At 41.1% G+C, this 27,027-nt stretch overlaps 1 protein-coding gene across 3 annotated transcripts in view; it reads right to left on the reverse strand.

Annotated features, from left to right (window-relative positions):
* Nucleotides 1-10,116: 10,116 nt before the first annotated feature.
* Nucleotides 10,117-27,027, reverse strand: part of gnao1a (guanine nucleotide binding protein (G protein), alpha activating activity polypeptide O, a) — a 74,427-nt gene continuing 57,516 nt past the window's right edge. The window contains exons 5-8 of one of the 3 annotated variants that reach the window (XM_020102165.2): nucleotides 26,247-26,375; nucleotides 24,558-24,687; nucleotides 13,443-13,596; nucleotides 10,117-11,853 (exon numbers count right to left, since the gene is read on the reverse strand). In XM_020102165.2, the coding sequence (XP_019957724.1) occupies nucleotides 11,666-11,853; nucleotides 13,443-13,596; nucleotides 24,558-24,687; nucleotides 26,247-26,375 (601 nt within the window). In that variant the 3' untranslated portion in view covers nucleotides 10,117-11,665. Of the gene's footprint in view, nucleotides 11,854-13,442; nucleotides 13,597-14,186; nucleotides 18,707-19,483; nucleotides 19,638-24,557; nucleotides 24,688-26,246; nucleotides 26,376-27,027 lie in introns of those variants that run through there. The other 2 variants (XM_020102166.2, XM_020102164.2) reach the window with 2 other exon arrangements.

Genomic DNA, 27,027 nt, shown 5'->3' on the forward strand with positions numbered 1-27,027 from the left:
GGGTTTGTTATCAAGTCGAGTGTGAAGCTAAGTTTAGTTCAGATTATATTTCATTGTTTTTTTATGAGATTTTTTTAAACAAAGTTTTCTTTCCTTGGCTCTAAACTTGACTAGTTTAGTTTGAGTTATATCCAAAATAATTGGAGTTATTTGGTTTTTATTGTCTTTATGTTAGTTTGAGTTTTATATTTATTCTTCCAGTTTGGTTTTACTTATCTTAAGTGACCTGCAGATTAAGTTATTTCATTATAATATTAATACATATTTCAATATTATATTAATCCAACATTATTTGGGTTTTATTTAGATTTAAAATAAAATTTAATAAAGAGATTTTACGTCATTCAAATATTTGTCTGGTTTACTGTGGTCTTGGTCTGGTTGAGTTTGAAAGGTGATTAATATTATGAAATAAGATGTTTGAGACAAAAAATATATATTTGTATTTAATGCACATTGAGCTACTTAAATGAATCTATCTGTGTTTTTATTTACAAAGCGGACAAAAGGGGAAATCCTTGGTGGAAAGGTTTGGATACGAGGCCTCGGGCTGGAGCATATGTTCTGAAATGTTTTATGACGCCGTGTCATTGATTTCAAATCTTCAAAGCCAATCAGGGAGAATTCTCAGACGATAGAATCAGACCGTAGTACTTGTATCCTGATCTGTCCCGTCTGGCTCAGTTAAGTCTGGTTTAAATTTAGTCGGGATAGTAAATATAAACTTATTTTGTTTACACTTTGAATTTAACCACGATTGAATTTCTTCATCAAATCATGTTGACTTGTTGAGAGTTGAGCTGGAGGTCGTACACCTGACACACTGATTTCTGGTCCTGGCTCACAGTCTGTTTTTATTTGACATGAATACAAATATTATGTCGCCTCACTTTATATATGAAATAATTCCTGATTTAAAGAAATAGTCGATGCAGCTCCTGCTCAGTCTAACACGAATCCGTCTTTCTCCATTAAGCAGCTGATCTCATGTCTTAAAATAATGTGGCTGAAATATTTTTGCTTCACATGATCAGGTTCATATTCTGCTGAATTTCTTGGCTTGGTAACTTTTCTCTTACTCTTAATTTATTGTCGGCCAAGTGCGGAGAGCAAATCCTCTGCACCGTATTAGAGGACGTGAAGCTGTGCAGCGTTTCACTGAAATCACGTTGAAGATGGATTCACTCTTAAAAAGCTTGTTTGATTTTTGTGTGTGATGTTTTTCAGGCTGAGGACTTTGGACCATCACTGGCTGAAAAGATGCCGAGCGGCTCCACTAATTATAAGTAGACCTTAAAACTTCAACCTGATTTATTGCTTCGTGACACTTTATGAGACCAGGAGTTGTTCAGTTTTTAAATTTGGTCAAATCTGCTTGTTTACAATGAAATAAAAGTCTCCTGAGCTGCAACAGTCAAACAGTCAAATGGAATTATTTTGTACAGACATTGATGTGGCTCACAGGATGAATATGAATAACACAAATATAATTTCTTAATAATAACCTCTGACATGTTGTTTGGGCAAATATTCACATTTGATTAAATGAATCTAAAGATCAGTGGCCGATGGTCACACCGCTGTTAGCATGTTAGCACGCTAATTCAACCTCTCACCTTTACTCAGACTGTAGCAACACGTGCACCCACATACACCAACGCACATGCAAATCAACGGACGGCCTCATTTCTGTCACCGAACGAACACGTATGTGGAACCTGTCCCTTATATAACCTCACCTGTCATCAGGGAAATATTCATGGTTGTGTTTCTACTTTGACTTTGACACAAAATGATTAACTGATTATTCAATAATGGAAATAAAAGCAAATGGAGAATGTAGCTTGATCTTTCAGTTTGTAAATCAAATTGTCCGATCGGCTTCACACCGACAGATTTTCTCAACAGCGGCCAAACAAGGCTGCACGAACGACTGAACGATAAAGAGTGTAAAAAGAACAACCATCCCTGGGACATGGCATTGAACCTTTTCCAGACTGAAAAGAAAAGAAAACATTTGTCCTGTATCACATAGATTTGTCCCCGTTGTTCCTCCTCATTGTTATTCAAGGACACACTCAGAAATAAATCGTCTTTGTTCACCGGCTGAGGAGAAGATGCTGCTGCTGCTGCGGCTTCTGTGGAAGTGGCCTAATAAATATTTAAAATGCATCAATAACACCAGAACACAGAAAAGCTAATGATGCTACACTGACACACAGCTGACTGCAGACAATCAGTGTGTGTGTGTGTGTGTGTGTGTGTGTGTGTGTGTGTGTGTGTGCAGATGCCCCTCTCAACTTAACTCCTTGATGCATGCATGAAAGGAGCGTGAGCAGGAGCGTGAACAAAGTGACTTGTCGTCTGTCGGTCTGTCTGTGTTTGGTTACCTGCGTCTCATCCCCTCCTCTTTAATAATGTTGAAACACACTGTGGCACAGAAACGAGACGTTTCCGTAACTCGAGACTGAAAACTTCCATCTGACTCCATCATTTCTGCTTTCGCTGCAAAACTAAAGCGACAAAGGAGCAAATACATCATGCATGAGGGAGGACATTTTAAAAAACCTTTTCAATCCAACACATTAAATATGTCTCTCTGAGTCAAACAGTCTTTCTGTCTCAGCCTCTGCTCTATCACTTATGTGTGTCTGTCCTGTGCAGCTGATGAAGCAGTAAACACAGAACAGAGCCCTGAGCTGGACGGTGTATTATTAGGGGGTTGCAGAGGGTCAGTGGGAGTTCAGCAGGGTCTGTGAACCCACAGTGACAGAGAGTAAAGAGCAACTCTTTGAATTAAATTACCATCAGCTACAGACTGGATCCCCCTGCAGCTCCATAAAGAGAAGAGCTGCTGCACGTGGGCTCGTTTAGACCTGACCCTGGTTACATCAACGACTGAGAATCAACCTCCTTCCTCACACACACACACACAGGGGCGTACAGTATGGAGCAGGGAGACGCCTGTGTGTGTGTGTGTGTGTGTGTGTTTATTCCTGGTCAGACGGTGGGATCCCGTGGCTGAAAGATGAATTTGGAATGGCGCATGCAGTATTTTAGTTTATCTGTTATGTTATGGTCAGTCAGTCTGTCTGCTGAAGAGTTGTTGGGGGGGGGGGGGGGGGGGGGGGGTCTCCTGCTCCTCACGACAAAAACAAATATATAAAACACACACACACACACACACACACACACACACACACACACACACACACACACACACACACTCACTCACCCTCACATTATCTTTGATGTGAGGAAGCAAATGAGTATTTTCTTTTCATTCATTTGTCATCACAACTTGTCACTGGAAACAAACACAGTCACAGATCATCACCAGCCGTTAGCGAACATAACAAACTTACTCGACAACGTTTAATTTGATCTTATTTTCTCATCTGTATCATTTTTTTATTTCGTATTGGTGCTACAATGTCGTGTGACATTTAAATAGCTTTCACTAGTTTCATCCTCATCTTGTAAAAATCTCTCTCGACCCGGGCAGTGTCATGGTTTGTAGTTTTATCAAAGTATTTGTACATGCTGAAGCTTTGATTTTCAGTACAAATACACACTCTCCTTCTTCTCTATTAAACTGCCAAAAAGATGCTTGATGAACGTTGTAACACACCCCACTCACCACCAGAGGTCAGTCATTCTATACGTAACCATGAGAACCATGAGCAGAGGAGAGGACCTGAGAAAGATGTTGAGCAGATGAACAAAACTCAAACAAATGTTTGACTGGTTCGTGTGGTTTTTATAGTTTTCAGGCAGCAGAGATCCACGACACAGACACACAGACAATATCTGATCCATCGATTCGTTTCTTGTTTAGCAGGAATTGATGACAAGACGAAGAAATACAGAATATCAGCAGACGTATTCTTCTGTTTCTCATTAAAACACACTCCTCCTGAGCCTGTGCGTTACGCTTTGCTTTGTGGGATCAGTCTGGTCTTCACTGGTCTGCAGGGGCCAGAAAGAGTTACAGGATTTTGGATTCAGGTAAAAGTTTGATCAAACTCAGATTACTCAATCCAGACATGTTGTAATCCCAGAGGTGGAAGGTGGCCGGGAGAGCTCAGTGCAAAAAGAAAAACTAATAAAGACAAACATAAATTAATAAGAAAACAAATGTAGAAATAAATGAATAAAGAATCAAATGCGTAAATAATGAATGAATAAATGTAGAAATTCATAAATAAACTATTTCATTACCAAACTGTATATTTTATTAATGTATTTCATCATTTATTTTGGTTTTTACTTGTCGATAAATATATTATCGAGTTGTTTATTTATTGATTAAGTAGTTTCTGTCCTCCACACTCAGAATCCTTCACAAGATTTTATACAATCTCTTGTGAAAAGTTCATCTCGTCATGCTGAGTTTCTCTCTGGACCAGTAGAGGACGCTGTGGTTCCCTGTGAGTGAAGTGATGCTGCTGAGGAGCCAGAACACAGAAGAGCCAGGAAATAAACTCTGTCAGCATCTTTCCTCCTTTTCTCTGATTCTCTCTGACGCTCTCTCCATCGCTCCTCTCAGCTCAGGTCAAAGTGTTCCTCTGACTCACTGTGTGTGTGTGTGTGTGTGTGTGTGTGTGTGTGTGTGTGTGTGTGTGTGTGTGTGTGTGTGTGTGTGTGTGTGTGTGTGTGTGTGTGAGACCAAACACACTGAACATGTTCATTTTTGTAAACAAAGATAAACTGCATGTCTGAGAATAGATGAGCCGACTGGTATCCTAGCAACAGACAGGCTGGTGTTAGAGTGCTATAAATATCCTTTTTGGTGTGTGTGTGTGTGTGTGTGTGAGTGTGTGTTTGTGTGTGTGTGTGTGTGTGTAGCTTGGACACTGTCTTTCTATCTGATTGAAAAGATGCGATAGAGAAAAAGAGAGCGAGAGAGGAAGAGAAGAAAGAAAGGATGGAGCGAGGGATGGAACAGTGAGTCCATCCTCTCTCCATCATCGCGTCATGGGGACAGATGTGGTCCAGAGTTTGGCTTCTGGTCCTGATCACTGGGTGTGGTGGTGCAGTGCCCTCATCCAGCCACAAGGTGGGCGACCTGTTCCACTTCAGAGTTAGAGAGAGGGAGAGAGAGAGAGAGAGAGGGAGGGAGAGAAGAAGGGCAGAGAGGCTGGTGTTATTTCAAACCTGGGGCAGCCCTCTTTATGTTCTGCTGCTTGGTGTGAGGATGTTTAAACGAGGCTCAGAGACGGAGGAGAGGAGGAGAGGAGGAATCTTTCATTCTCATCACGTCCTTTTATCACCTGCGTGTTTTTCCTCTGGTCTTTGTTATGGCTGGTTTTGCAGTTTAGTTCATTAACAGGATCAGAAATGCTGAAATGCAAATTAACACTTGTATCTTGTATGTTTATATTTGCACTGTGCCAAATCCCAAGAGCGGTGGTGCAGTCACTGTCGCCTCACAGCAACGAGGTTCCTGGTTCGAGTCCCTCTTCGGCCCGGGTCTGTCTGTGTCCTCGGTCCAAAGTCATCCAGACTCACATTAGCTTGCAGATTTAAGAGACTCCACAGTGACGGTACAGGAGAGGGTGAATGGTGATTGTCGGCCATGTGATGAACCGATGACCCGAGCAGGATGGACAGAGCCTCCAGCCCAGTGTCAGATGGGATTGGATCCAGCCAGAAACTGAACCTCTGGGTTTATGATTTAAAAAAAAAAGGATCCATGAATCATTCTTTGAGAAAATGACCAAAATGCTGGAAAACTCTGTCTCACAATGTTGAAGAAATTTAAAAAATATTGTCTATTTGTAATTTTGTTTTAAAGATGTCTGAATAAAATGTCAGACGTCAGTGATACACGTGTTTTGGTGAATGTTGGACTTGAATATAAGAACATTCAGGTTTAATTTCCTACTCTGAAATACAACTGATTTGTTTTGCTCTCAAACGTCACAGTGACAGGAGCTCGGATTATATAACACTTTGTGAAGTAGCCTCATCTTTAATGGAAGGAAACATAAGAGGCTTTGAATCAAGGACCTGATGAATAAACAGCAGCAGAGAAACGATCACGATCCGGATGAAGAACAAACTGTGTCGTCCTCCTCAGCTTCGAAATCCACTTTTTTAAAATAACAAAATGTTAACCGCCTTTTACTTTTGTCTTCTACTTAAACATTTCAAAAATAACTGTGCTGTACCACATGCACTGTATTCTAAAGCTGAGAAATACTGTGTCTCAATAATCATCATCATCGTCAAAGTTATAATCATCTTCATCATCTTCATCACAGTAATGAGGTCAGAGTTCTTGTAAATAAACGGTTATTTATATAATGTGATATTTGATGTATCTGAGTTGGAACCAGGTCAGAGTGAGTAGATCACATCACGAGGGTCATTGTTTGATGAGGAAACATCTCAGTGATGATTCTGTTTCTCAATTTCCTCTCAGAAGTGACGGCAGTGATTTGTGAAGTGTCTCCCTCCTCAGTCGTGTCCTCGTCTCCCTCCACTCCTCCACCTCCTCTCTGCTTCATCACTCCATCACACTTCCCTTTAAATTTACCGTCCAACCTATAGTTGCTTCTGTGCTGCGCATGAAAACAAAAGCCAAACTTTAAAACTGTGACTCAGCAATGTGTGTCAGCTTTTAGGTGAAATCTGTGATTTGCTGCATTCACACAACATTTGATGTGAAAAGGAAACAAAACACAAAGAAAACTACTCAGTGAGATTCAAGTTGAGGGTCAGCTCCTTCACCTCTTCATCACCGTTAGTTCAAATCTAATATTCTGGATTACGAAAACCTGAGAAGTGAAAAAACCAAAAGGGAAATTAAAGCGTCACACAGTAAACGCTGCATTAAACCTGACAGGGATTCCATTTCTGTGTACAAGCCAACCCTCCTTTGTTCATCACAGTAGCTTACAGGATGGCAATAAGCATCATGCTTCAGGAATTAGTCTGTACCCATGGCTCTCAAAATGACTGCTCCAGTGAAGATCAAGCACTGAAACATGCACAGAAAATGATTTTCTACTCGTCAGTGGGGACGATGTCATGAATATAATTATGCAGGAAAACTACTTCTTCATTTTCTTTCATTCAGAGAAATTTAGTAAAAAACTTCTCTCATTTGCCTTCAGCACAACTTTGTGAATGTGTGGGAGTGGAGATAATGAAAGTGTTGTCATGTCGCTCGCTTGTTATTTTTTAAACAGAAAAACTCGATGAGGAAGAGTCGCTTTCTAATTGGTTTTTTCTCCCTCAACCCATCTTCATTGTCTCGTTATCTTTTTATTCCATTGCTTCCATCGCTCCCTCTTTCTGTTAATGTGAAATGACCATTGATCCATTTTCAGCTTTTTAGGAAAAACTTTTAATGTATTTTCTTTTTTAGAATGAAAGAAAACATATATTTTTTTTAAAAACAATTAGTCTGGAGGAAGTTGATAAGATTCACAGTTTTCCTTCCTCACACTTCCTCCTTCACTCTCCTGCGTCCAGCCTCCATTTTTCCTCTGTTGTCTGATGTGTCTCTCCATCTGCTCGTCCTCCCTCGTCGTCTCTCTGTATGTTGCTTGAACTCAGTGAACCGGTGTCCTCCTCGCAGCTACAGCAGCAGCAGCAGTGAAGATGAAAGCCTCCTCTCTCCCTGTGTGAATGAAAACTGTCTGACACAACCTCTCTCCGCCTCCGATCACCACAGCTAACATTTACTATTCCAGCTGCCATGAGTGTGAGTGTGTGTGTGTGTGTGTAGAAGAGTTCAAATACACCCTGGATGACTCCTCTGCTTTATGCATGACATGGCTTCATGTAAAGTGTGTGTGTGTGTGTGTTTTCATACCTGCATTGAGGTCTGGACATTTTCCTGGAATTTTGCGGATAACTGTGTGAGAACACAAACGTCCCAGTAACTTACTTTGGACGTTTTCTTTTCTCTGTCAGCGTCCGAGTGAAAGTCCAGAAAAATGTCCCTGAATAAAGCAGGGAAACGAATATTTCTCACTCTATTTGTTCTCATGTGTTCTGTTGAGAATTCTTCATATTCCAAGTTTCCAGGTTGAATATTGGAGATTCAGAATATTGAAGCTGCAATTTTACTGTGAGAAAGCTGCATATTTTTATTTTACTAAATGTTATAGGTACTTCTGCCAAAGAGGTTTTGTTCTCACTCCTGTGAATTTCCTTGTCAACAGAGATACACAAAAAAAACTACAAAACAGACTTCCAGGAAATTTGGTGGAAGGATGGGAAATGAACCGAGAGAGAAACCATTACATTTTGTGGATTTTTATCATAATTTTCTGTAAAATTGAAAGATGGGAGATTTTCACCACTTTCTCATGATAAAAAAAATCTAGATTAAAGGATTCAAACGTGGTTTTATGCAATTGGCTTTTTTCAGCCACTGTGTGGTAATAAATATAAATACACTTTGGTTTGGATCTGGACAAAGCAGCAGATCCAGGAGTTCTTTTCTAATTATTTTCTATCACATAGAGCCTTGGCAGAGGTTAAACTGATATTCTAGTTAAATCTAATTTGCGTCACCAACAAACACTGGGCGGAATCTCAGTTTAGAGAACTTACTCCTCAATGTGTGGTTTGAACCTCAACAGGCTTTGATCACACAGATATTTATGATCAAATATCTTTTAAAACTGGAAGATTTCACAAATGTCTGCCCAGGAAATGCTCTGCACGTTCAGTCCAGCCGGATGTGTAACCGTTTCCTCGAAGGTGAAAACACAGAAACACGACTGAAACTAAATGACTCGGAGACAAGAAGAGGTCGTGGTTGGTTTTTTTTTTGTAGTCATGAAAACAGTGGCTTTTTAATGTAAACACTACATTCGATTGGTTTTTCCAGCACGGACATCCCACATGAAATAACAACCATTCACTAAAGAGGAGTAGAGAGGGAGAGAAACCAAGAGAGAGAGAGAGAGAGAGAGAGAGAAAGAGAAAGAAAGAGAGAGAGAGAAAGCTGCACAGAAAAAAGCATTCACTGGGTAGAGAACAGAACATAGAGGAGGTGAAATAAAAAAGGATGAAGGTAAAAGGAACAGAAACAGGTATATCATGTCATTATACACAGTTGTTTTCTCTTTTAAAAACTAGAAATCAAGAAAGAGTGGACTATATAGAAGGATGGATGGATGGATAGATTGATGAGGGGTAACATAGAGTAGGAATGAATAGATAACAAATGTCCAAATCTACTTATTGGATGTGTATGTGTGTGAGTGCGAGCAAGTGTGTGTGTGTGTGTGTCTGTGTGTGTGTGTGTGTGTGAGAGAGAGAGAGAACTGTGCTTTTCATTGTAGACCTGGAAGGTGTGTGTCGAACTGAAAAGAGACAGAGAAGAAGAAGAAGAAGTAGAAGAAGAAGAAAGGAGCATGACTTTATACAGCATCGATGTGTGAACATGCGGCGTCCCTAACTAGCGAACGCAGCGAGAAACGTGCTCTCCCCCCCGAAAAAAGTGGTTTGTTATTTTTTTTTGTTTGTTCCTGAAATAATAAAAAATAGATATTGTTATAGTATTATATTTAATCGTTCTGAGTCAGGCTAAAGAGAGGACATGGTTCAAATGCAGGGAAACAGGCAAAACGGTAAAAGGAGAAGGGGCTTGGGGGGGGGGGAGGGGGGCGGGGGGCGGGCCACAGTTCAGAGCATTACAACAACACAAGGTCGGTCTGAGGTCGCCGCAGTTCCGGATCAGCTCGGCGTCAAACTGGAACCTTTTCCAAAACATCGTGTTAATTAAAAGAGATACAGAGAAAAACGAAAAAAAAAAAAGGATCATGATCGTTGTTGTGGATATTGTGTTAAAACCCATGTTCATTGATTTTCATTAATTATTTTAGTAATAAACTTAAAATCCTACGTGTCACAAAATCCCAAAATCTAAACTTCGTCTTTCGATCTTCCCCTTTTCTACCCTTGAAACATCGACTCGTACTTTTTTTTTTTTTTTTAAATAATTGATCCCGCCCCATCCAATTCAGGAACCAATCACCTCATCTGTTAAGTTGCCCTCCGACTTCTTAGTCTCTTTTTTTTCACATCTTTTTAATTCATCTTTTGCTATTTTTTTTTTTAAAAGGATTTTTTTTAAGTTATTATCTGAACAGTATTGAGGAGGAGCTTGTTTGTGTTTTTTTTGTGATTTTTTTTATTTTATACTGGTCTCTTTATACAAAGGCTTGAGTATCTCATGCTGTCTGTGTCAGGGCTTCAGGAGGAGCAGGCGCGGAGGGACGGTGGGAGGGAGGGTGGGAGGGAGGGAGAGAAGGGTCGGGGGAGAAACGCTGGGGAGCCTTTGACCCCGCAATCTAGGTGCCGGGGTGCCATGTGGAAAGAAGGCCAGAACTGAAAGAGATGGATGGACGTGAGGAGAAGTAAAGGCCCGGTGGTGGTGGAGGGTAAATGAAGAGAGAGAGAAGGCAGACAGATCGGTAATGTGTCGGACAGGCAGTCAATCAATAAATAAATTAATAAATTAATCATTATCAAACCAGGAGTGAGTTTTCTTACATGTTGAATGTTAGTGGGTCTAAAGGTTATAACAGTGAGGAAGGTAGAGTTATAACATCGTGTACTTGCTTCTAAAAGCGTAGCTATCTACAGTTCAGTACCTCTGTTACATGGCACTGATCGGACATTTAGCACATTTCCTATCGGCTCTCAGGATCAGCCTCGGCTGACGCTCGGCCAATGGCTAAGGCCGGGTTTGGGAAACAGGAAGCCTCACTTCCTGTCGATGAAAACCGGGTCTCGGAAGAAAGAAGTAAATTAATACAAGTTAGTCAAAAAATTAAAAAAAAGAAAGTAATCGACAGCAAACATCTTAAAATGTCTCGGCTAATGTAAACAAAAGACTAAAACCCAGCGTTGTCAGTTCCAGAAGGTCTCACAAGTTGTTTCTGAGGTTTTGGCTGACCTGTCCGGTGTTTTTCTTCTTTTTCTTTTAGTGCTATCGATATTTTCACAGATTCCATCAAAACTTGTTTTTTTATATAATCACTACTATGGCAACAAAATAACACACAAGTAAAGGTGTCAGGTGAGGCAAAATGTGAATAAAAATCAGTGTACAGACTGACACTCATGTAATAAATATACACACGACCAACAAAAATAAAACAGAAGTCATATTCATAGTAATAATAAAAAAAAAATGCGGGGGGGGGAAAAAAAAAAAGCACAGGGTTTGTTTTGTTACCAATAAAAGACACAGCGGAGAAAGAAAGAGAGAGGAGGAAGGGAGCAGAGGCTTTCATCGACTTTGTTCAAGAAGTTTTCAAGGCTGCAGGGTCTCAGGTTTTCTACTAAAACTAAAATTTGTTTGCTTGGCGGCGGGCCAAAGAACATCAGGGGGTGCGGGAGAAGAGAAGAGACGAGAACTAAAAACATTATATATATATATATATTTATATATACGTATGCCTATTTTTTTTTTTAAATTATCCTCATTATTAATATGTACCTAGTTGCATTTTTCGTTCTTTTTTCTTTAAATAATCAGCAGAACCGTCATCATCACCATCATTATTTCCACAGCAGTGTCAAAGGAACAAGGAGGAGGAGGAGGAGGAAGAAGAAGAGGAGGAGGAGGAGGAGGGCAGGAAGGGCGGGGGGGAGAGGAGGGGACAAAGAGGGAGGATATCAATGGCAGTGCTCAGTACAAGCCGCAACCTCGGAGGTTGTTGGCAATGATGATGTCGGTCACGGCGTCAAACACCACCTGGATGTTTCCTGTATCTGTGGCGCAGGTCAAGTGACAGTAGATTTCCTTATTTGGGGAGCGATTCTTGCTCTCGAACTGTGCTTGGATGTAAGCTGCTGCGTCCTCGTAGGTGTTGGGTCCTGGAGAGAGAGAGAGAGAGAAAAGAGACGAACAGAATTATTAGAAATACACTCGTCCGTTTTCAGAGAACGCTGGGGATCGAGATCCCAAAGTTTTCGGATCATATAAAGTCACAACGGGGCACTAAGGTGTGCTACATGGGAAGATAATGGAGGACACGATGAGGGAGGGATGAAGAGATGGACTCAGTCAGACAGATCAAGTGTGATTATCAACATGTGAATTATTTATCAGTATATAAAGCATGAGAGACAGAAGAATGGGATGAGCTCAGGGAGATACGACAGGAGACAGCTCTCGCTTGTCATCTCCTCTCTCCCGACCTCAAGGCTGACCAAGTGTGACCGTCTCCTTTTCTCTTTCTCCCTTCTATCCCTTCTTCTCTCTGTCACAGCCACACATGCGTGTCCCCTCCTCTTTCGTTCCTGTTTGCCATCGTCTCCTCCGCCTTTTTTAAAAACAGTCACGTAAATCTTCGTCGTTCATTTGACTGAGCGGCAGACGCTCTTCACACGGGCGAACATTTCATCCACCTGCTTGTTTGGTTTCAGTTTTCTCTCCTGATAAATCTAAGCGACTCATTGCTGTAAACAGCTGGGATCCAAAGAGCCACATTTCTCAGCGCGGTTTATTTCTCACTGACAGCTAATGTGGCGCTCGCTCAAACTAACTCATCCACTGTATCATGCAGAGGTTAATCACTGTCCAAAAACATTGAGGCTGTTTACAAAGCTATTTCACTTCTGGGAATCGTATGAGGCCACGACAGGGCGTCTTCATTCATACTTTCACATGATGTCATTTAAACTGGCGTCCTCACTTTACCTCCTCATGGAGTGTTAGCTCAGAATCTAGATGTTTTTACTATCAGGCAGTTTTAGAGCTGAAGTTGAACCCACTTCTTCTCTCCAACCATGAATCTGCGGAGAATGTTTGATACCACTCTAATATCACATATCTACGATAAATATGGCAGCATCAACAGCAGCCAGGCCAATGGAGGATTTCCTATTTGCGTCACCAGCTGTCCCGCCGCTACCATCGTAACCTTAGCTACTTTGAGCGGCTGCACTCTCTGCAACTCAGCCGCTCGCACGACTAACGCGTTCTGGTGACCTTCGGATCTGCCACCTTTCAGTTTTGATGCTATGCTATGCTAAGCTAACTAGCTTCCCAGTGTAGCTTCAAGTTTAGCATACAGACATGACAGTGGCATCAATCATCTGATCAAAGCAACTTGAAAGTGAATTTTATAACATCATTTCCAAATTAAATCCAAATATTCCCCTTAAATCTGAATTAACGAAACATTTAAACTATTGCTTTGGGGATTAGTGGTCCACTAGTCTCAAATTGAACTATCTAGTAAACCTCAGTTTATAAAAATGCTGATACCAGTTATTTTGTGTTTCTGATTTGTTCTGTTTGTGGCGGATCAGCTGTGTGTTCTGTCGTGTGTAATTACATCCAGTTTCAGTGTTTTTGTACACCTGTCAAGTTTTCTCCCTGTTGACGTGTTGATTGTCACTGATGCATTCACAAAAAAAAAAAGTTTAAAGAATTAAATTCATATGCGTAATTGTCTTACCTGTGTATTCGGGGAAGCAGATGCTGAGCGCAGACTTCTTGATCTTCTCTGCAAACAGATCCTTCTTGTTGAGGAAGAGGATGATGGAGGTGTCGATGAAGAACTTGTTGTTGCAGATGGAGTCGAACAGCATCAGGGACTCGTGCATGCGATTCTGTCGCGGGAGGAAGGAAGGAAAAAGGAAAGGGATGGAAAAAGAATAAAAAATAAAAAAATGAATGAAGAGAGCAAGAAATGGGGTGATGGGAAGAGGTGAAAAGAAAAGAAAGAGAGGGAGGAAAGGGTAGGAAGTACCAGTCAGGGCAAAAGGAGGAAAGGTGAGGAACAGACAAAGAAAAAATGATGATGATACAAAGAGGAGGAAAGAAGAGAAAAAGTTACAACCATTGTTAAACCTTTAAAGTGCGACAGAGACGAACAGGAAGAATAAGAAAAGGCTGCTGTTGCTGTGGCGAGTCGAGACGCACCTTTTCTATTTAAACCCTTAAACACTGTGATGAGAAGAAACAGGAGGACGTTTGTTGTGCAACAGAGTCATGAAGTGTTCAGGAAATACTTTCCATTCTTTTCAATAAATATTTAAAGACGAGAAAAACATTGAGAGGAAAAGAGAAAGACAAATATCAACAAACTCAGTCTTCACAGTTAATCAGGCTGTTTCAACAATTTAGTCAAATATTCTGCGAATGCAAAGACACGGACAGAAAATAATTAGGTCACAGGAAAATAATCGCACACACGGAGTTCTTCATGTGGGCCTTTATTATGGTTTATTTTACGTATAAATACAACGTTCAATAAATTATCACAGCAGTGACGGAGTTACAGCAGACTCATTTTTACTCTGTGCTCAGTGAAATACAGCACTTGCTCAGACATACATACACACACACACGTGCAAATAAACACATTTGCTTCAGGTGATCTGTACAGTATAGACAGGTGTTGTTTGGTTCGGACGGATGAGATAAACAACGTTAAAAAGCTAAAAGAGCTGCAGCGGTGAGAGTGAGAGGACATTACCAGTGCAGATGCTTTGGGATCAAAGTATTTGCAGGCAAAACTCTTATCTCTAAATTTGAAGCATAAATACGGCAGCAAAGAAGAAACATGACACGAGCTTGTTTAAATCAATGTGGGAAGATTGAACTACTCAGTCTGAATAGCTCTAAATTTGGCCATTGTGACATTTCAACACGGTTTTTTAAAAGCTAGCAGGTGCAAACATTTTTTTTTTTGGGAAGAGCAGCTGCCGCTCAGAAAAACATCACAAGACCTGCGTTACCTGAAAGGACCTCTGCTATTATCATCCACACCACAGGCAGCCACTGGAAAAAAATGGTACTGCCCATAAACCCTCCGTGGCATGGCCTCAGACTGCATTACCCACAAATCTCTGCTTTCATATGGGAAAACCATGATTTCTTGTTGGGGCCGAAGCAAGACATAAACTACATTACCCACTATCCTCTTGGCCTCGCCTGTTGATATGATTTCCCACTGGTTGTTTGAGGTTTATTAGTCATTCATCAGGAGCAGGGACGGGTTTTGAAAAGCACACACACACACACACAAACACACACTGCGGAAGCATCAACCCTGTCTTCACCTTATAAACCACTAACAGCTTTTGGTGGCAGTGTTGCAGACAGAGTGGGTCAGAGAGGGAAAGAGAAGATGTTTCCTTTTAAGAATCAAAGATCATCAGAGGATCATATATGAGATGAGACCTCTCTCATCTTATTTGTATCACTGAGCTCAGTTGGCTGAAGCTCAAACAAAGCACGACATTTAACTCTCTCCTCCGTGCTATTGTCTCACCTATAACAATTTTAAGTGTTTCATTCCATTTTCAGAGTTACTGTCAATCACATCAAAATAATCTTACTTTAAATACATCTGATAGAAGAATCACGGCTGTAGAATCACATCGATCTGAGCACATCCTGAGGTCGACACAGGCAAGAAAGAAGCCGACGACCGACGACCGAGCGGCACGAGGGCAAATAAATCACCTAAATGTGAACGGGAGCCTGCTAAGTTAGTGTGAATGGAAATTTCACCAGCCTGTTGTTCCACAGCTTGTGTCAACTGCTACCTGCCCTTTAGGCTCTCAGACATGTGTCTTCATTAATTACAACAGAAATGTCTCCACAAGCATCTTCGCCTGATTCACAACAACAAATGCTGAACCAAATATATTCTAAGAAAATCATGTTATTGTACTACAGAAGTACAATTACCAACCTCAAACATAGGTCGCAGACGCTCATTGAAATATTTGTTTGAAATCTGTGCAAGTGACTAAGAAAAGAGAACACGTGCACACACACACACGCACGTGCATTAAAACAAGAGAGAAGCTTCTTTGCACGATCTAACCACTGACAGGAGTGAGAGGGCAAAAGTTTATTACTGCTTTTATCTTCTCTGCAATCACTTCAGGCCAAACACTCTCAATGTTTTGTGTATATCTCACATCCTGTCGTCCTGAAATCAACAATCAAACAGCAAATGCAGAAAGGTCATTTTCACATGTAGAAATAATGAGACCGAGGAGATGATGATGAACTAAATATACGAAGCACAAGAGGCAGCAGACATCTTGTTGGGCAGAAGAACCTAAAAACATCTGAGGCTCTCTGGCTGTGTGAGGCGGTATTATCTGGTGCTGCCAAGTAAGGTGTTGTGACATTTTGAGAGTCCCAAGGGTGTGTTTGTGTCTTCAGTGCCTGCGTGTGCATGTGTGTCCATGTCCGTGTGGAAAGGGTAGACAGGTGCCTTCTGGGTAATTAATCCGCAGATACTGACTCCAGCGCAACACCCAAGGGCTGATGTTGTCTCTTACGCAACACATGAGCATGAACGCACGCACACTTTCCTACAATCAGCACACACACACACACACACACACAGGCTGTTACCTTAGGAAGGTCTCTGTATCTAGTTAGAAAACATTGGCACAGATGTGTGAGGGAGAGCTGAGTTCATCTTCTACCTGATTAGAGAAAAGATGGCAGCCTTGAGCGGAGGGAGGCGTTTGGAGGCAAGAGCGGAATAAATGCCTTGCTCATAAATAAAAAAAGAAACTCTCTACCTGTTTGCCAGGGAGCACTCATACCAGTGAACCTATAATTCAACACAGTCCCACAGACAAACCGAGCTCAGTTAATAAATGACGCTGTAAACTTTTGCTTGTAACAGAGGGGAGGGAGGAGCTGATTATATATTTTCGTGGTGCATCTCTCTGGCTCTAATACCAAGCCTCAAATTCAAACTGTCCTTAAACAATTACACACATCAAATTCCATTTCACCCAAGATGAGCGCTACATCAATCCTGCGGCAGCTCTGGGAGTTCTGCCCGACACGAGAAATGAAACTCATTTAGCAAAACCGTGACACATCAAGGCTCAAACTACAGTCACAAGCTTGACTTTCTTATCCCACAGGACTGTATGTGCTCACCAGCCCCATCTTTCAAAGCTCACTGCCGGCTTATTAAGGCGGCGCGGTGGACAATAGGGATGTTACACTGTGCAACCCAACACAATGGATGCGGCCCTGGGGACCTTTGAAATCAATGCTTCCATTGAAGCAATATCTGGGAGTCAGCACACTGGCTCTGGTACTTCTTGGTAAAAAATTATATTTATAGTGGATCCATGCGTGCACCCCCCTCCCCCCCAAAAAAAAGTGGCTGGAAAAAAATCGATCCTAAAATATGACCAGAGGTGATGAAGGATGACGTCAGCCTCCTCCTCACACGAATAGCAACTTCCTTGCGAACAATAAATTGAATATAAGTAAAAAATTATCAGACAAGCCAGAGAGCGAAGTTCAATCAAATCACAAGCATTCTTCCCCTGAGAGAAATGCATCCACAGTTAAAACCAATGGGCTTTGGAATAAAACACTATAACTCTATTCATTTCTACTGTATGAACTCTGGCTGGGTCATTTCTAGGGAGCAGATTAACAATGGTGTTTACTGTAAAAACTCTGTGATATGTCCGTTAATAACTTGTCTATCTTATCTGTAATTATCGATTGTAATTTAGTTGATGATGTCTTTTATTTTCATGTTTGCACGCAGGTATTTATATGAAGTTCCATGGTTTAAAGGGCAAAGACGAAGTGCAACAGTCTTACACAACAGAGCAGGAGCTTTACTCAGAATAAATATCAAATATCACAACATGGCACAAGTCCACGTTTTACAGATACACGAGAAGAGAGAGGGGCATAAAATGCAGAGGAATCAAAATGGGGACATTGCAATGATAAGTTATGGGCCTTAACCACGAGGATAGCAGGATGTCCCATGAAATTACGTTTTAGATGACAAAGCATCGGAAAGTGCTCTTATTTTTTTGGCACAGCCAAGTGATAATTTCTTTCAGAACAAAACTGGGGATAAGTTTGACTTTGGATGGGACTCACTGTACGACATAGTTTAGAGCCGTTTTAAATCAGACTTTTATGGGACTAAGGCACAGGTCTGTGGTATATCATTTCAAGCTTAATAAAAAATACATCAGGGTAGGAGAAGAGTGATTCCCACTGTATTTTTAAGGATTTCTCCTGGATCTCGACGAGAGATGCACTTGAACTGCATTCAGTCTATGAGCATGGCACTGTTGTGTATGTACAAATACATGTCAGGAACCTTGTGTACCTCAAGAGTTTACTGTAGGTATTGTGTAAGATTCCTGTAGCACGCTAGCAACACATTTGGCATTTAGGCACACAAACACACAAAGAACAGTGGTACTGGACGGTGCTGCTGGTTCCTCTTAAGGAACTGACAAAGGGAATTAAAAAGGCAAATAGATTAAAAGAAGTCTCAACCAACCAATCAATTCAATAATTAAAAGTCAAGCCATACCAATGATCAGCCTTGTGGCTAAGTTGCACTGTGACACCTCCATATTGACTTCCTGTCACATGACAGGCCACATAACCATATGATTTAAACCACGTGGGCAGCACAAGTATTTACCCTTGTGACACCAACAGGGGTAAATACATGTCATACAAACACCCCTCCTCAGCCGACTAACATTTAACAGCATCCTCAGTAAAGGCCACAGCCCCGCAGGTTATTGGCTATGATGACATCAGTGACGGCGTCAAAGACAAACTGGATGTTGTTGGTGTCGGTAGCGCAGGTCACTTGGGAGTAGACCTCCTTGTTGGTCGACTTGTTCTTGCTCTCGTACTGAGACTTGATGTGGGCTATTCCTTCCAAGTAAGTGTCAGGTCCTGAGGACAGAGATGACAGATAGAGGGAATTAGGTTCAGGCTGGAAAGCTGTTTCTGATATTTCTCTAAAAACATAACCTTTGACTTTCAAGCTCAGCACATAATCTGCTGTGGTGTGCTCACTCTCTGCCAAGCTTTAAGGATATGAAACATGGACGACGTTATGGAAGCTGATAGGGAGTGAAACACAGACTAAAACAATGTACTTCCACAATAAATGGCATTTTAGGTTCATGCACATGGATGTGGCATTTGAGGAAAAAGGAAAATGAGGTAATAATTTGCATTTTCACTCTAATGGGTGTTCTATGACCCTATTAATATGGATTTATATATTATAGTATTCAAAAATTTAAATGCAATACACACTGTGGAATGTGAGGCAATATTCTATATTCTCAGTAGCTGGAGTCATTTGTGTTGGAAGAATCAGAATAGTGAGAGCGACGTAAAAAGGATGAAGAGCAGCGGAGCGTACGAGAGGAAACAGGCTCCGAATGCTAAATTAGCTTTTCTCACACACTTGCTGTTTGGTCTCTCTCCATCTTGCAGTTGTGAGCTGTTTATGTTTTTTCCAATGTCCCTCAGTTGCTCTTGTCTCTCTCACACTCGTCTTGTTTGGACCTCTGGTAACAGCCATGATTTCATTCACTGTTTCACTCTAATTGTTTGCAAGCTTTAACATTGTGATTTCTCCATAATACTGTGTTAGACCTCAGTGGGCACAGTGCCTCCTAGTGTTCATATATTTACAGTATACATTAATGTAGTACATACCAGTGTATTCAGGGAAGCAGATGGACAGTGGCGACTTGGTGATCTTATTTTCAAAGATGTCCTTCTTGTTCAGGAAGAGGATGATGGACGTATCATTAAACCACTTGTTGTTACAGATGGAATCAAACAGCTTCAGAGACTCATGCATGCGGTTCTGTAGGAGAGACATTAGCTCTAGTTCAATGGGCAGACACAGGGTGACATGTCAATAAATAAATGTGCATTGAGAATGAAATGTAAATGTGTTCAGAGGTAGTCAAGAACACACAAACCACATACACACGTCATCGAAACATAAAGAGGAAGTGTGAAAACAAGAAAGCGGAACACAAGAACTGAGGAGTTCCTCTTGTCTATGGTGGTTTGCTGTTGTGAATCAAGTGTGTGTGTGTGTGTGTGTGTTAACGATCATTTCAGTAATAGAAATCATTAGAAAACTTCTTGCAGCCAATCAGTTAAACAAAGCCATGCACCTTTAGCTTGTTAGCTGCAAGCTGCTGTTTGCTAACTGTGGTACACTGAGTAAGTGATCACTTAAAGGGACCATGTGGAGTTTTTGACCACAGGGGGCACTGCAGAGCAATGTTTTGAAGAGAAGGTCCTTGTAATGTTAGAATCACATGGTTTGTATCACATGGTCAAAGCAGCATATGCACAAGGACAAACCAGTTTGCTATGAGTGGGAATTGATAAAAAAAACATTTGTTTTGCCAACTGCAGGAGGCAGCAACAATCTGTGGAAGCAAAGCACTGTAGAGGCAACAGTGCACCAATAAAAGGAGGAAAAGAAAAAGACGAAAGCTTGTGTCTGTAATGCACATTCAAAAAATATATCTAAATATGAGCCACAGAATTTATTATATCTGTTGAATTCTGCAGCTACAATTGTTACAAAGCAGAATTATTATTATATTAAAAATGAAATGAAATTTAGTAGTTTATATTTTCCATCGTTAGGCACTTATTCATGTCAGTAGATCTTGTTTTTCCCATAAAATCATGGTTTTCTAGATGAAATCGTGAGCACCACTACGGCGCTTTGTAAATCATTCCACTTCTTGTGTTTGCTAATGAAATCTGAAGTGGGTGAAAATCAGTTCTAGTGGGTCACATTAGTTTTTGTAGAAACCTGGTCATACTGCATGAGGCACCAGATGAAGAAAATAGATTTGTTCAAAGAATGAGTTGAAAGCAGTTTCTCTCTGGTTGTGAGCCCTAGTTGCAGAATAGAGAATTTACGGGCGCCATCAACCAATCAGATTAGAGATAAAATACAACTGTAGCTAATCACTGCAGATTGAGGCTCAACAGTCTCTCAAAGGAAAGAAGACAGGAGGTTTGAAGAGTTAACAGTAATTTAGAGGTTTTAAATAGTGTTTAGACGGACGGACAGATGGATGATGAATGGATAGAAAGATAATAAACAGATAGAAATAATCATGAAGAGGATTGACAACAAAGCGTGCACACACACACACACACACACATACACTGATACAACTCTTTGCTTCACTAACACAGTAAGTCACTGCTCTCAACTCTCAGTGAGTGTATCAACCTATCAGGAGGTTTCATACCTGTCTGTGCGTGGAGCATCTGCAGAAGATCTGACTGCTGATTGGTTAGAGAGGACAGTCGATGGCGAGAGTGACAGGAGGAGCAGAAGGAGCCAGAGATGCTGCAGGGTGGAGCTTAGAGCAGGAACCGAAAATGCAAGGGGGGGGGGGCCCACCCACCCAGATCGCCCACTCACCCCCAAGGAGGCAGGAAGACAGTGTTCACCGAGAGCAGTTATCATTTCAGAGAGAAGTGAGTGCGTGAGTGTGTGAGTGTGTGAGTGTGTGAGTGTGTGAGTGTGTGTGAGTGTGTGTGAGTGTGTGTGTGTGTGTCTACGAGTGTGTATTGAGAGAAACAAGAGGAGGACAGCCAGAGAAACACACATTGCAAGCAGTTCACAAATAGAGAGAAGGGCTTGTGGTACTGGGTTGGGTTTATACAGCGCACAGATTCATATGTAGATAAAGTGTAAATCCTTCGGCACAGGGCCAGTGAAGTGGTCTTTTATATTGTCCTGTTGAATTGAGGACAAGAGAAATCCACAAAAAACAGCCTCCTCTTTGTGGCACCTTTAAAAACAGACAGGGTTTCTGCTTCATCTTTACAAGTCTTAGAAGCATTTTCAATTATTTTCCCTATAAAAAAAAGGCCTTAGAATATATTTAAAAATCTTGAAATGTTAAGAAAAGTTCAAGTATTATGGGAAAAAGTTTTCATTCTAATTAAATTCACGGCGTATCAGTGACCTTAACGAAACTGCCCAAAAGGGATGTATGTATGACTTTATCACTCCCATTAGAGAGAACGTGTCTGACTGTGGAATATTTCTGTGCCTGTCATTTCTGAATCACTTGCCATGGATGTGTCTGATAGTAGAACTGATGGCGGAGTGTGGGAGCTCACTGAAAAACATTTGGTTGGTGCCTGGTAATTTACCTCCCACGCTCTTTAACAATAATAACACATAATGTTGATCAAAACACAGTCTCTCTGATTAAAAAGGACCAGATCTGCTAATGATGGAATCAACAGATCTGTGATGTTTACGAGATTTGTTGACATTTTCTTTTTTTGGGTGCACACATAATCAGAATCATAATTAGAGAAACTGTCTCGATGCTCGGATGGAATGATGGCAGTTAGGAAAAAGGACGTTGTACAAACTACTATAAAATACTAATGCTAGCTTGTCTTTATTATTGTCCAGTGATCTCAAGCTGCCCATTATGATAAGAGAGAGATATGACTTATTAATCCTCTTCTATCACACTGATTTCTGGACTTTCTCTTCCCCCGTCGCTTGGATCCCTGGTGAAAACAATGTAACCATGGTATAAAGAAAGGTTTTGCTGAAAGACATAAATGATTCCACAGTAAAAACACGGAGGAGATCATCTCTTTACTAGGTTGTTTAGAGAGGAAGCAGCTTAAACAAGTTGCTTTTAAAACGTTGAAGAAATAAGAAACGACACGGAACAACTACGATGGCTGCATTCCTGGACAATAAAGTTTTGACTCTTCTAAATGCATCACACACACACACACACACACACACACACACACACACACACACACACACACACACACACACACAAAAGATTTCTCAGACATCCAACAACATCCAAACAATGGACCTGAGGTTGTATTTTATCTGAATTGTGTTGAGGATTTAGAGGTGAGGAATATATCTGAGCTCCACCACCTCTTTACCCTCTTTAACTTTAGCCAATTACGTATAAGAAATCAAAGTTTAAAAGTCATCTCTTGACATTCAGCTGTCATTTCAGTGCCGTGGAGTTTTCTGACCACCTCAGCTGTGGATGTCTGGCATCTCCATCAAACTCTGCAACCAGAAACGTCCCTCACATGGAGACGTCCCAGCCTCGAGCTCCATTCCTCCTCACCACCACTATCACCAGTGTTTGGGCTCAGGGGGGAAGTGTCTTTCATGTTGAAGCGCCCACTTCATAAGATCTACTTCCTGTTGTTGGGCACTAAAACACTTAAATTTATTCTTCCTCTTCACAATAAATTTAATCTTACTTCAATGTTTCTCTTCATTCCACTCATGAGTCTCTTCTGATTGAAATCATATTACCATGTTAAATTGGCCACTTAATTAAAACATGATGTATCATTGCAGTGCAAACCGATTTGTTGAGGCATCCGTGTATGGAACACACATAATACTAGAGGCTCTTAGTGTGTGTGTGTGCGTGTGTGTGCGTGTGTGTGTGCGTGTGTGTGTGTGTGTTTTATATGGATATTTCCTCGCCTTTTCTGACGTTCTTCTGCTGATCCCAGCGCAGAGGGAAGCTTGAAGACATCTGCATAAATAGAGCAGCTAGTGGACATGTTTTCCCAGCCTGCAATCCTCAGAGGAAAACACTTCAAGCTGATAAATAGCAGCGAGCGTCGCGCATTCAAATCAGGGTATTTGTTTTTCGACTACATCGGGACCATCGCTGTTACAGCCTCACGGTGTGTCGTAACCTTCTGTTGAGGAAACACCTAGCTGCTCCAATGTTTCCATTCCAATCCAACCATTCATACACATATATTTGAACCAAATATCAAATATGGCCACATTTGCATTTGTACCACTCCACCCCCCTTGTGGCACGCACACACACTGACTGTTAGTCAAGCTGCAAAAATTAAAGCAAGCTAAAAAGAAATAAACGTTCTTTCAGTGATCTTTATAAGGGGATTTGATGCTAATGTCTCATTTTCATTATGTAAAAAAGGCCCTAAATACTGTATTATTGATTTTTTTTACACCTACTGTGTGTCTCAGTCGACAGTTGGCACAATTTGCCTTTCGTGCAACATACATTACGGTACCTGTCCTTCCCATTATGTAAAGCAGGCTTTGCCACAGATGTAGCTTTGTATGCACTGTCAATATAAGGACGAATGCTTTGCATAAAGAAACATATCTCACAGATACAATAATCACTTGTAATACAGGAGGCATCCAGAGGAGAGACCGTGGAATTATGGGAAAAGTTTGAAGGTAAACCACTGAAATAAACCACATGCTGACGTGGCAGCTTTGTTAAACAACACCAGGTAATTAGACAGATGTAAAATAGGAAAGACGGAAAGCATAAAAGTGTTTGCATAAAACTTTGTCACTCTTAAAACATTATATAAATCTAAATCTAAACATTTTCATGCTTTAATTTATTTAGCAACTCATTAGAGCAACAGAGACATTTATTTATTTATTTTAAACAGACCACGTATTTGACGTTAGCTTACAGTAGGCTCCGTGTTCCTTCTTCATATAAAGCAAGCATACACACTCTTTATTCATCTTCATTGTTTTATAAATCATGTGTCAAAATGTATTAAGGACGTATTTGCTGATTACTCTGTGTCTTTTAAAGGTGCGTTCCAATATGTAGAGTATAAACGGGTCGTTTGGCCACACAGCGACAGAGAAAAAGCGTCAGTGAGAGGAACAGAGCGCTACAGAGTGAGAAACAACACATGTGTGAAGACGTGTCCTTACCGTGGTCTCGTCCTCATGCAGCACCTGGTCGTACCCGCTGAGGGCCACGCAGAAAATGATAGCTGTGACATCCTCAAAACAGTGGATCCACTTCTTCCTCTCTGACCTCTGACCTCCCACATCAAACAGCCTGATGGACACACAGATACAGACATGAATCATACAGACATGAACACTGTCTTTATCTAGACACTGTCCGTTTTAATGGGATTATACTTCATTTTCTTGAGATGCACAAACAGCTTTGAAGAATTTTGATGTGCAGCGCCTTCAGTAAAGAACCTTTTTAAACCACATCTTGTGTCTGAGTCTTGCACTCGAGTCCTCACTTGTGTCCCAGTCAAACAAAATAGCGATTAAGTACAAAAAAATCAAGATAGGTCGAAATCTCTGAAACAGTTTTATCACATAGATTCACACATGTGGTGAAACGAGCCGCGATAGCATTCATCGAAACTCTGATCGGTCAAGTCACTGAATGATCCGTGTGGTTAATGGGAGCATTGATTTGTGTGGGCAAAGGGGGGGGGGGCTTAATGGAGAATTGTTATCTGGGTAGTTAAAGCTGTTATTGTTGAACAAAACTAATTAGATGCACAAATGATTATTTGGTGCATTAGCATGAAGCACAGAAAAACAAAAAAATTAAAACAGGTGGGCCGCAGTCAGATATGTGATCTGGACAACAGATCCTCGGGCGCCTTCATGGCTGCCCACTGTTCCGTGTGGTCACTGTGTGGATTGTGTTCCGTGTCTGTTCACACAGATGGGTTAAATACAGAGGTCAAATTTCCCCATGTTTGCATGTTGCATGCTGTGTGTGGGACAATAAAGAGGAATCTTGATCTTGATATATATATATATCGGTAGCACATCAATTCACAAATAGAGACTGCACCGCATGCCGCCTCTGACGGGACGAGTTAAAGATCACCTGGTGGTATCGTTCAAAGGCTAGATGACGCTAGATTTGACTTTTCTCTTTGAATTCATCTCACGTCTTCCTCATGTAAAATGTGGATTCTTGTGGTGCTTAGAACAGATGGTGCTGATACAGTGCAGGAATACAGAAGACTCCCACACACTGCCTCACTGTCAGTAATAACAACTGAGCTGACGATATTTAAACTTTTACGCAAAGCACACCCAGCTCCCTGCCTACTCACCTGCGAGCGCAACAGTGGAAAGCACCATTTAGTAGAACTAACATCTGTGTGTTTGCATGTTTAAGATGAATGTGTATGAATGAGAAAGACAAAAAGAGGAAAAGTGAGACAAATATCAGTTGCAAAGTGTGATGGTGACTACATTTGATTAATGTGAGTGTGCCGTTCCGTGAGCACATGCACACACCAGGGGCAGATATATGTTAATTAAATTAGAGGTCGCAACTAGAACCCTCCCGTCTTTTCTCCTTGCTTTCTCTCTCCTTTCCTTCAATCCTCCCATAACGCCTCTCCTCTCTTCTGTCATCGTTCCCATAGCTCCTCGCTCTAATTGAATCAGATCTCATTAAAAAGGCAGACATTCATAAATATAGACACGTGTTCAAAGTATTTAATTACAGACTGGAGTTCCTACTGTAAGCATGGATAGAGGAGCAGGCTGGTAGATGGGTGCTGGTGACTGTAAAAGAACAAGCAGACTAATAAGAAAATGCAAACACCAGTGGTAAGAGTTCATACTGACCTGAAGTGAAGGTTTTTGAAGGTAAAGTGTGTCTCGACGATGCCTGTGGTCTTCACTCGGGTCCTCAGGATGTCCTGCTCTGTCGGCTGGTAGTCTGTTGCACCAATCCGATCTAGGCTGTCTAGGTAGCTGCACACAGACACACACAGAGAAAAAGAGATTGTACATCAGCAGTAATATCTATTGTAATAAGGCGAGTCAGGGCTATCGGGTTTCTTCACATCCTGAGACATGTGCATGGGGCTGTTGTGAAAGACACTTTTTTTCCAGCCTTTTTTCAGAGCATGTGGGGGAAAACCCAATGAATGGATTAGACTGTTAATCTGCTCTAAAGTCAGCTGCAGTTGTTAGCACCTCTGGCTAATAGTTCACTTCCTCCACAAAAAAACAGAATTGTACAAGGCAATGGAGAAAAACATTTAACTAAGCAATATAATTAGCATTTGGATGCACTGGTTTGGGATGGGACAACATATTGATGTAAATCTTCACCCTGTATGATTATCGATATTATGGCACCAAATATGGATATTTCATGATTGTCTAGCAAGATACTGATTATTGCAGAATCGCTGTATCGTGATATTCTTTTTATTATTGCGAATCATATTATATTGTATCACGAGCTCCTCTGCGATTCCCACCCCTCAAACTGTTATTGTTCTAATACTCTATACATGTAGCACTCAGCTGTGTTTAAGTCTGAATCCTATTTGAGTGAACCGCTAGCAGCCTCTCTCCTGCTCTTTAGTAGATTTGCAGAAGTTTAAACTTACGCAAC

Source organism: Paralichthys olivaceus, chromosome 7, assembly GCF_024713975.1.
Source record: "Paralichthys olivaceus isolate ysfri-2021 chromosome 7, ASM2471397v2, whole genome shotgun sequence".
NCBI lineage: Eukaryota > Metazoa > Chordata > Actinopteri > Pleuronectiformes > Paralichthyidae > Paralichthys > Paralichthys olivaceus.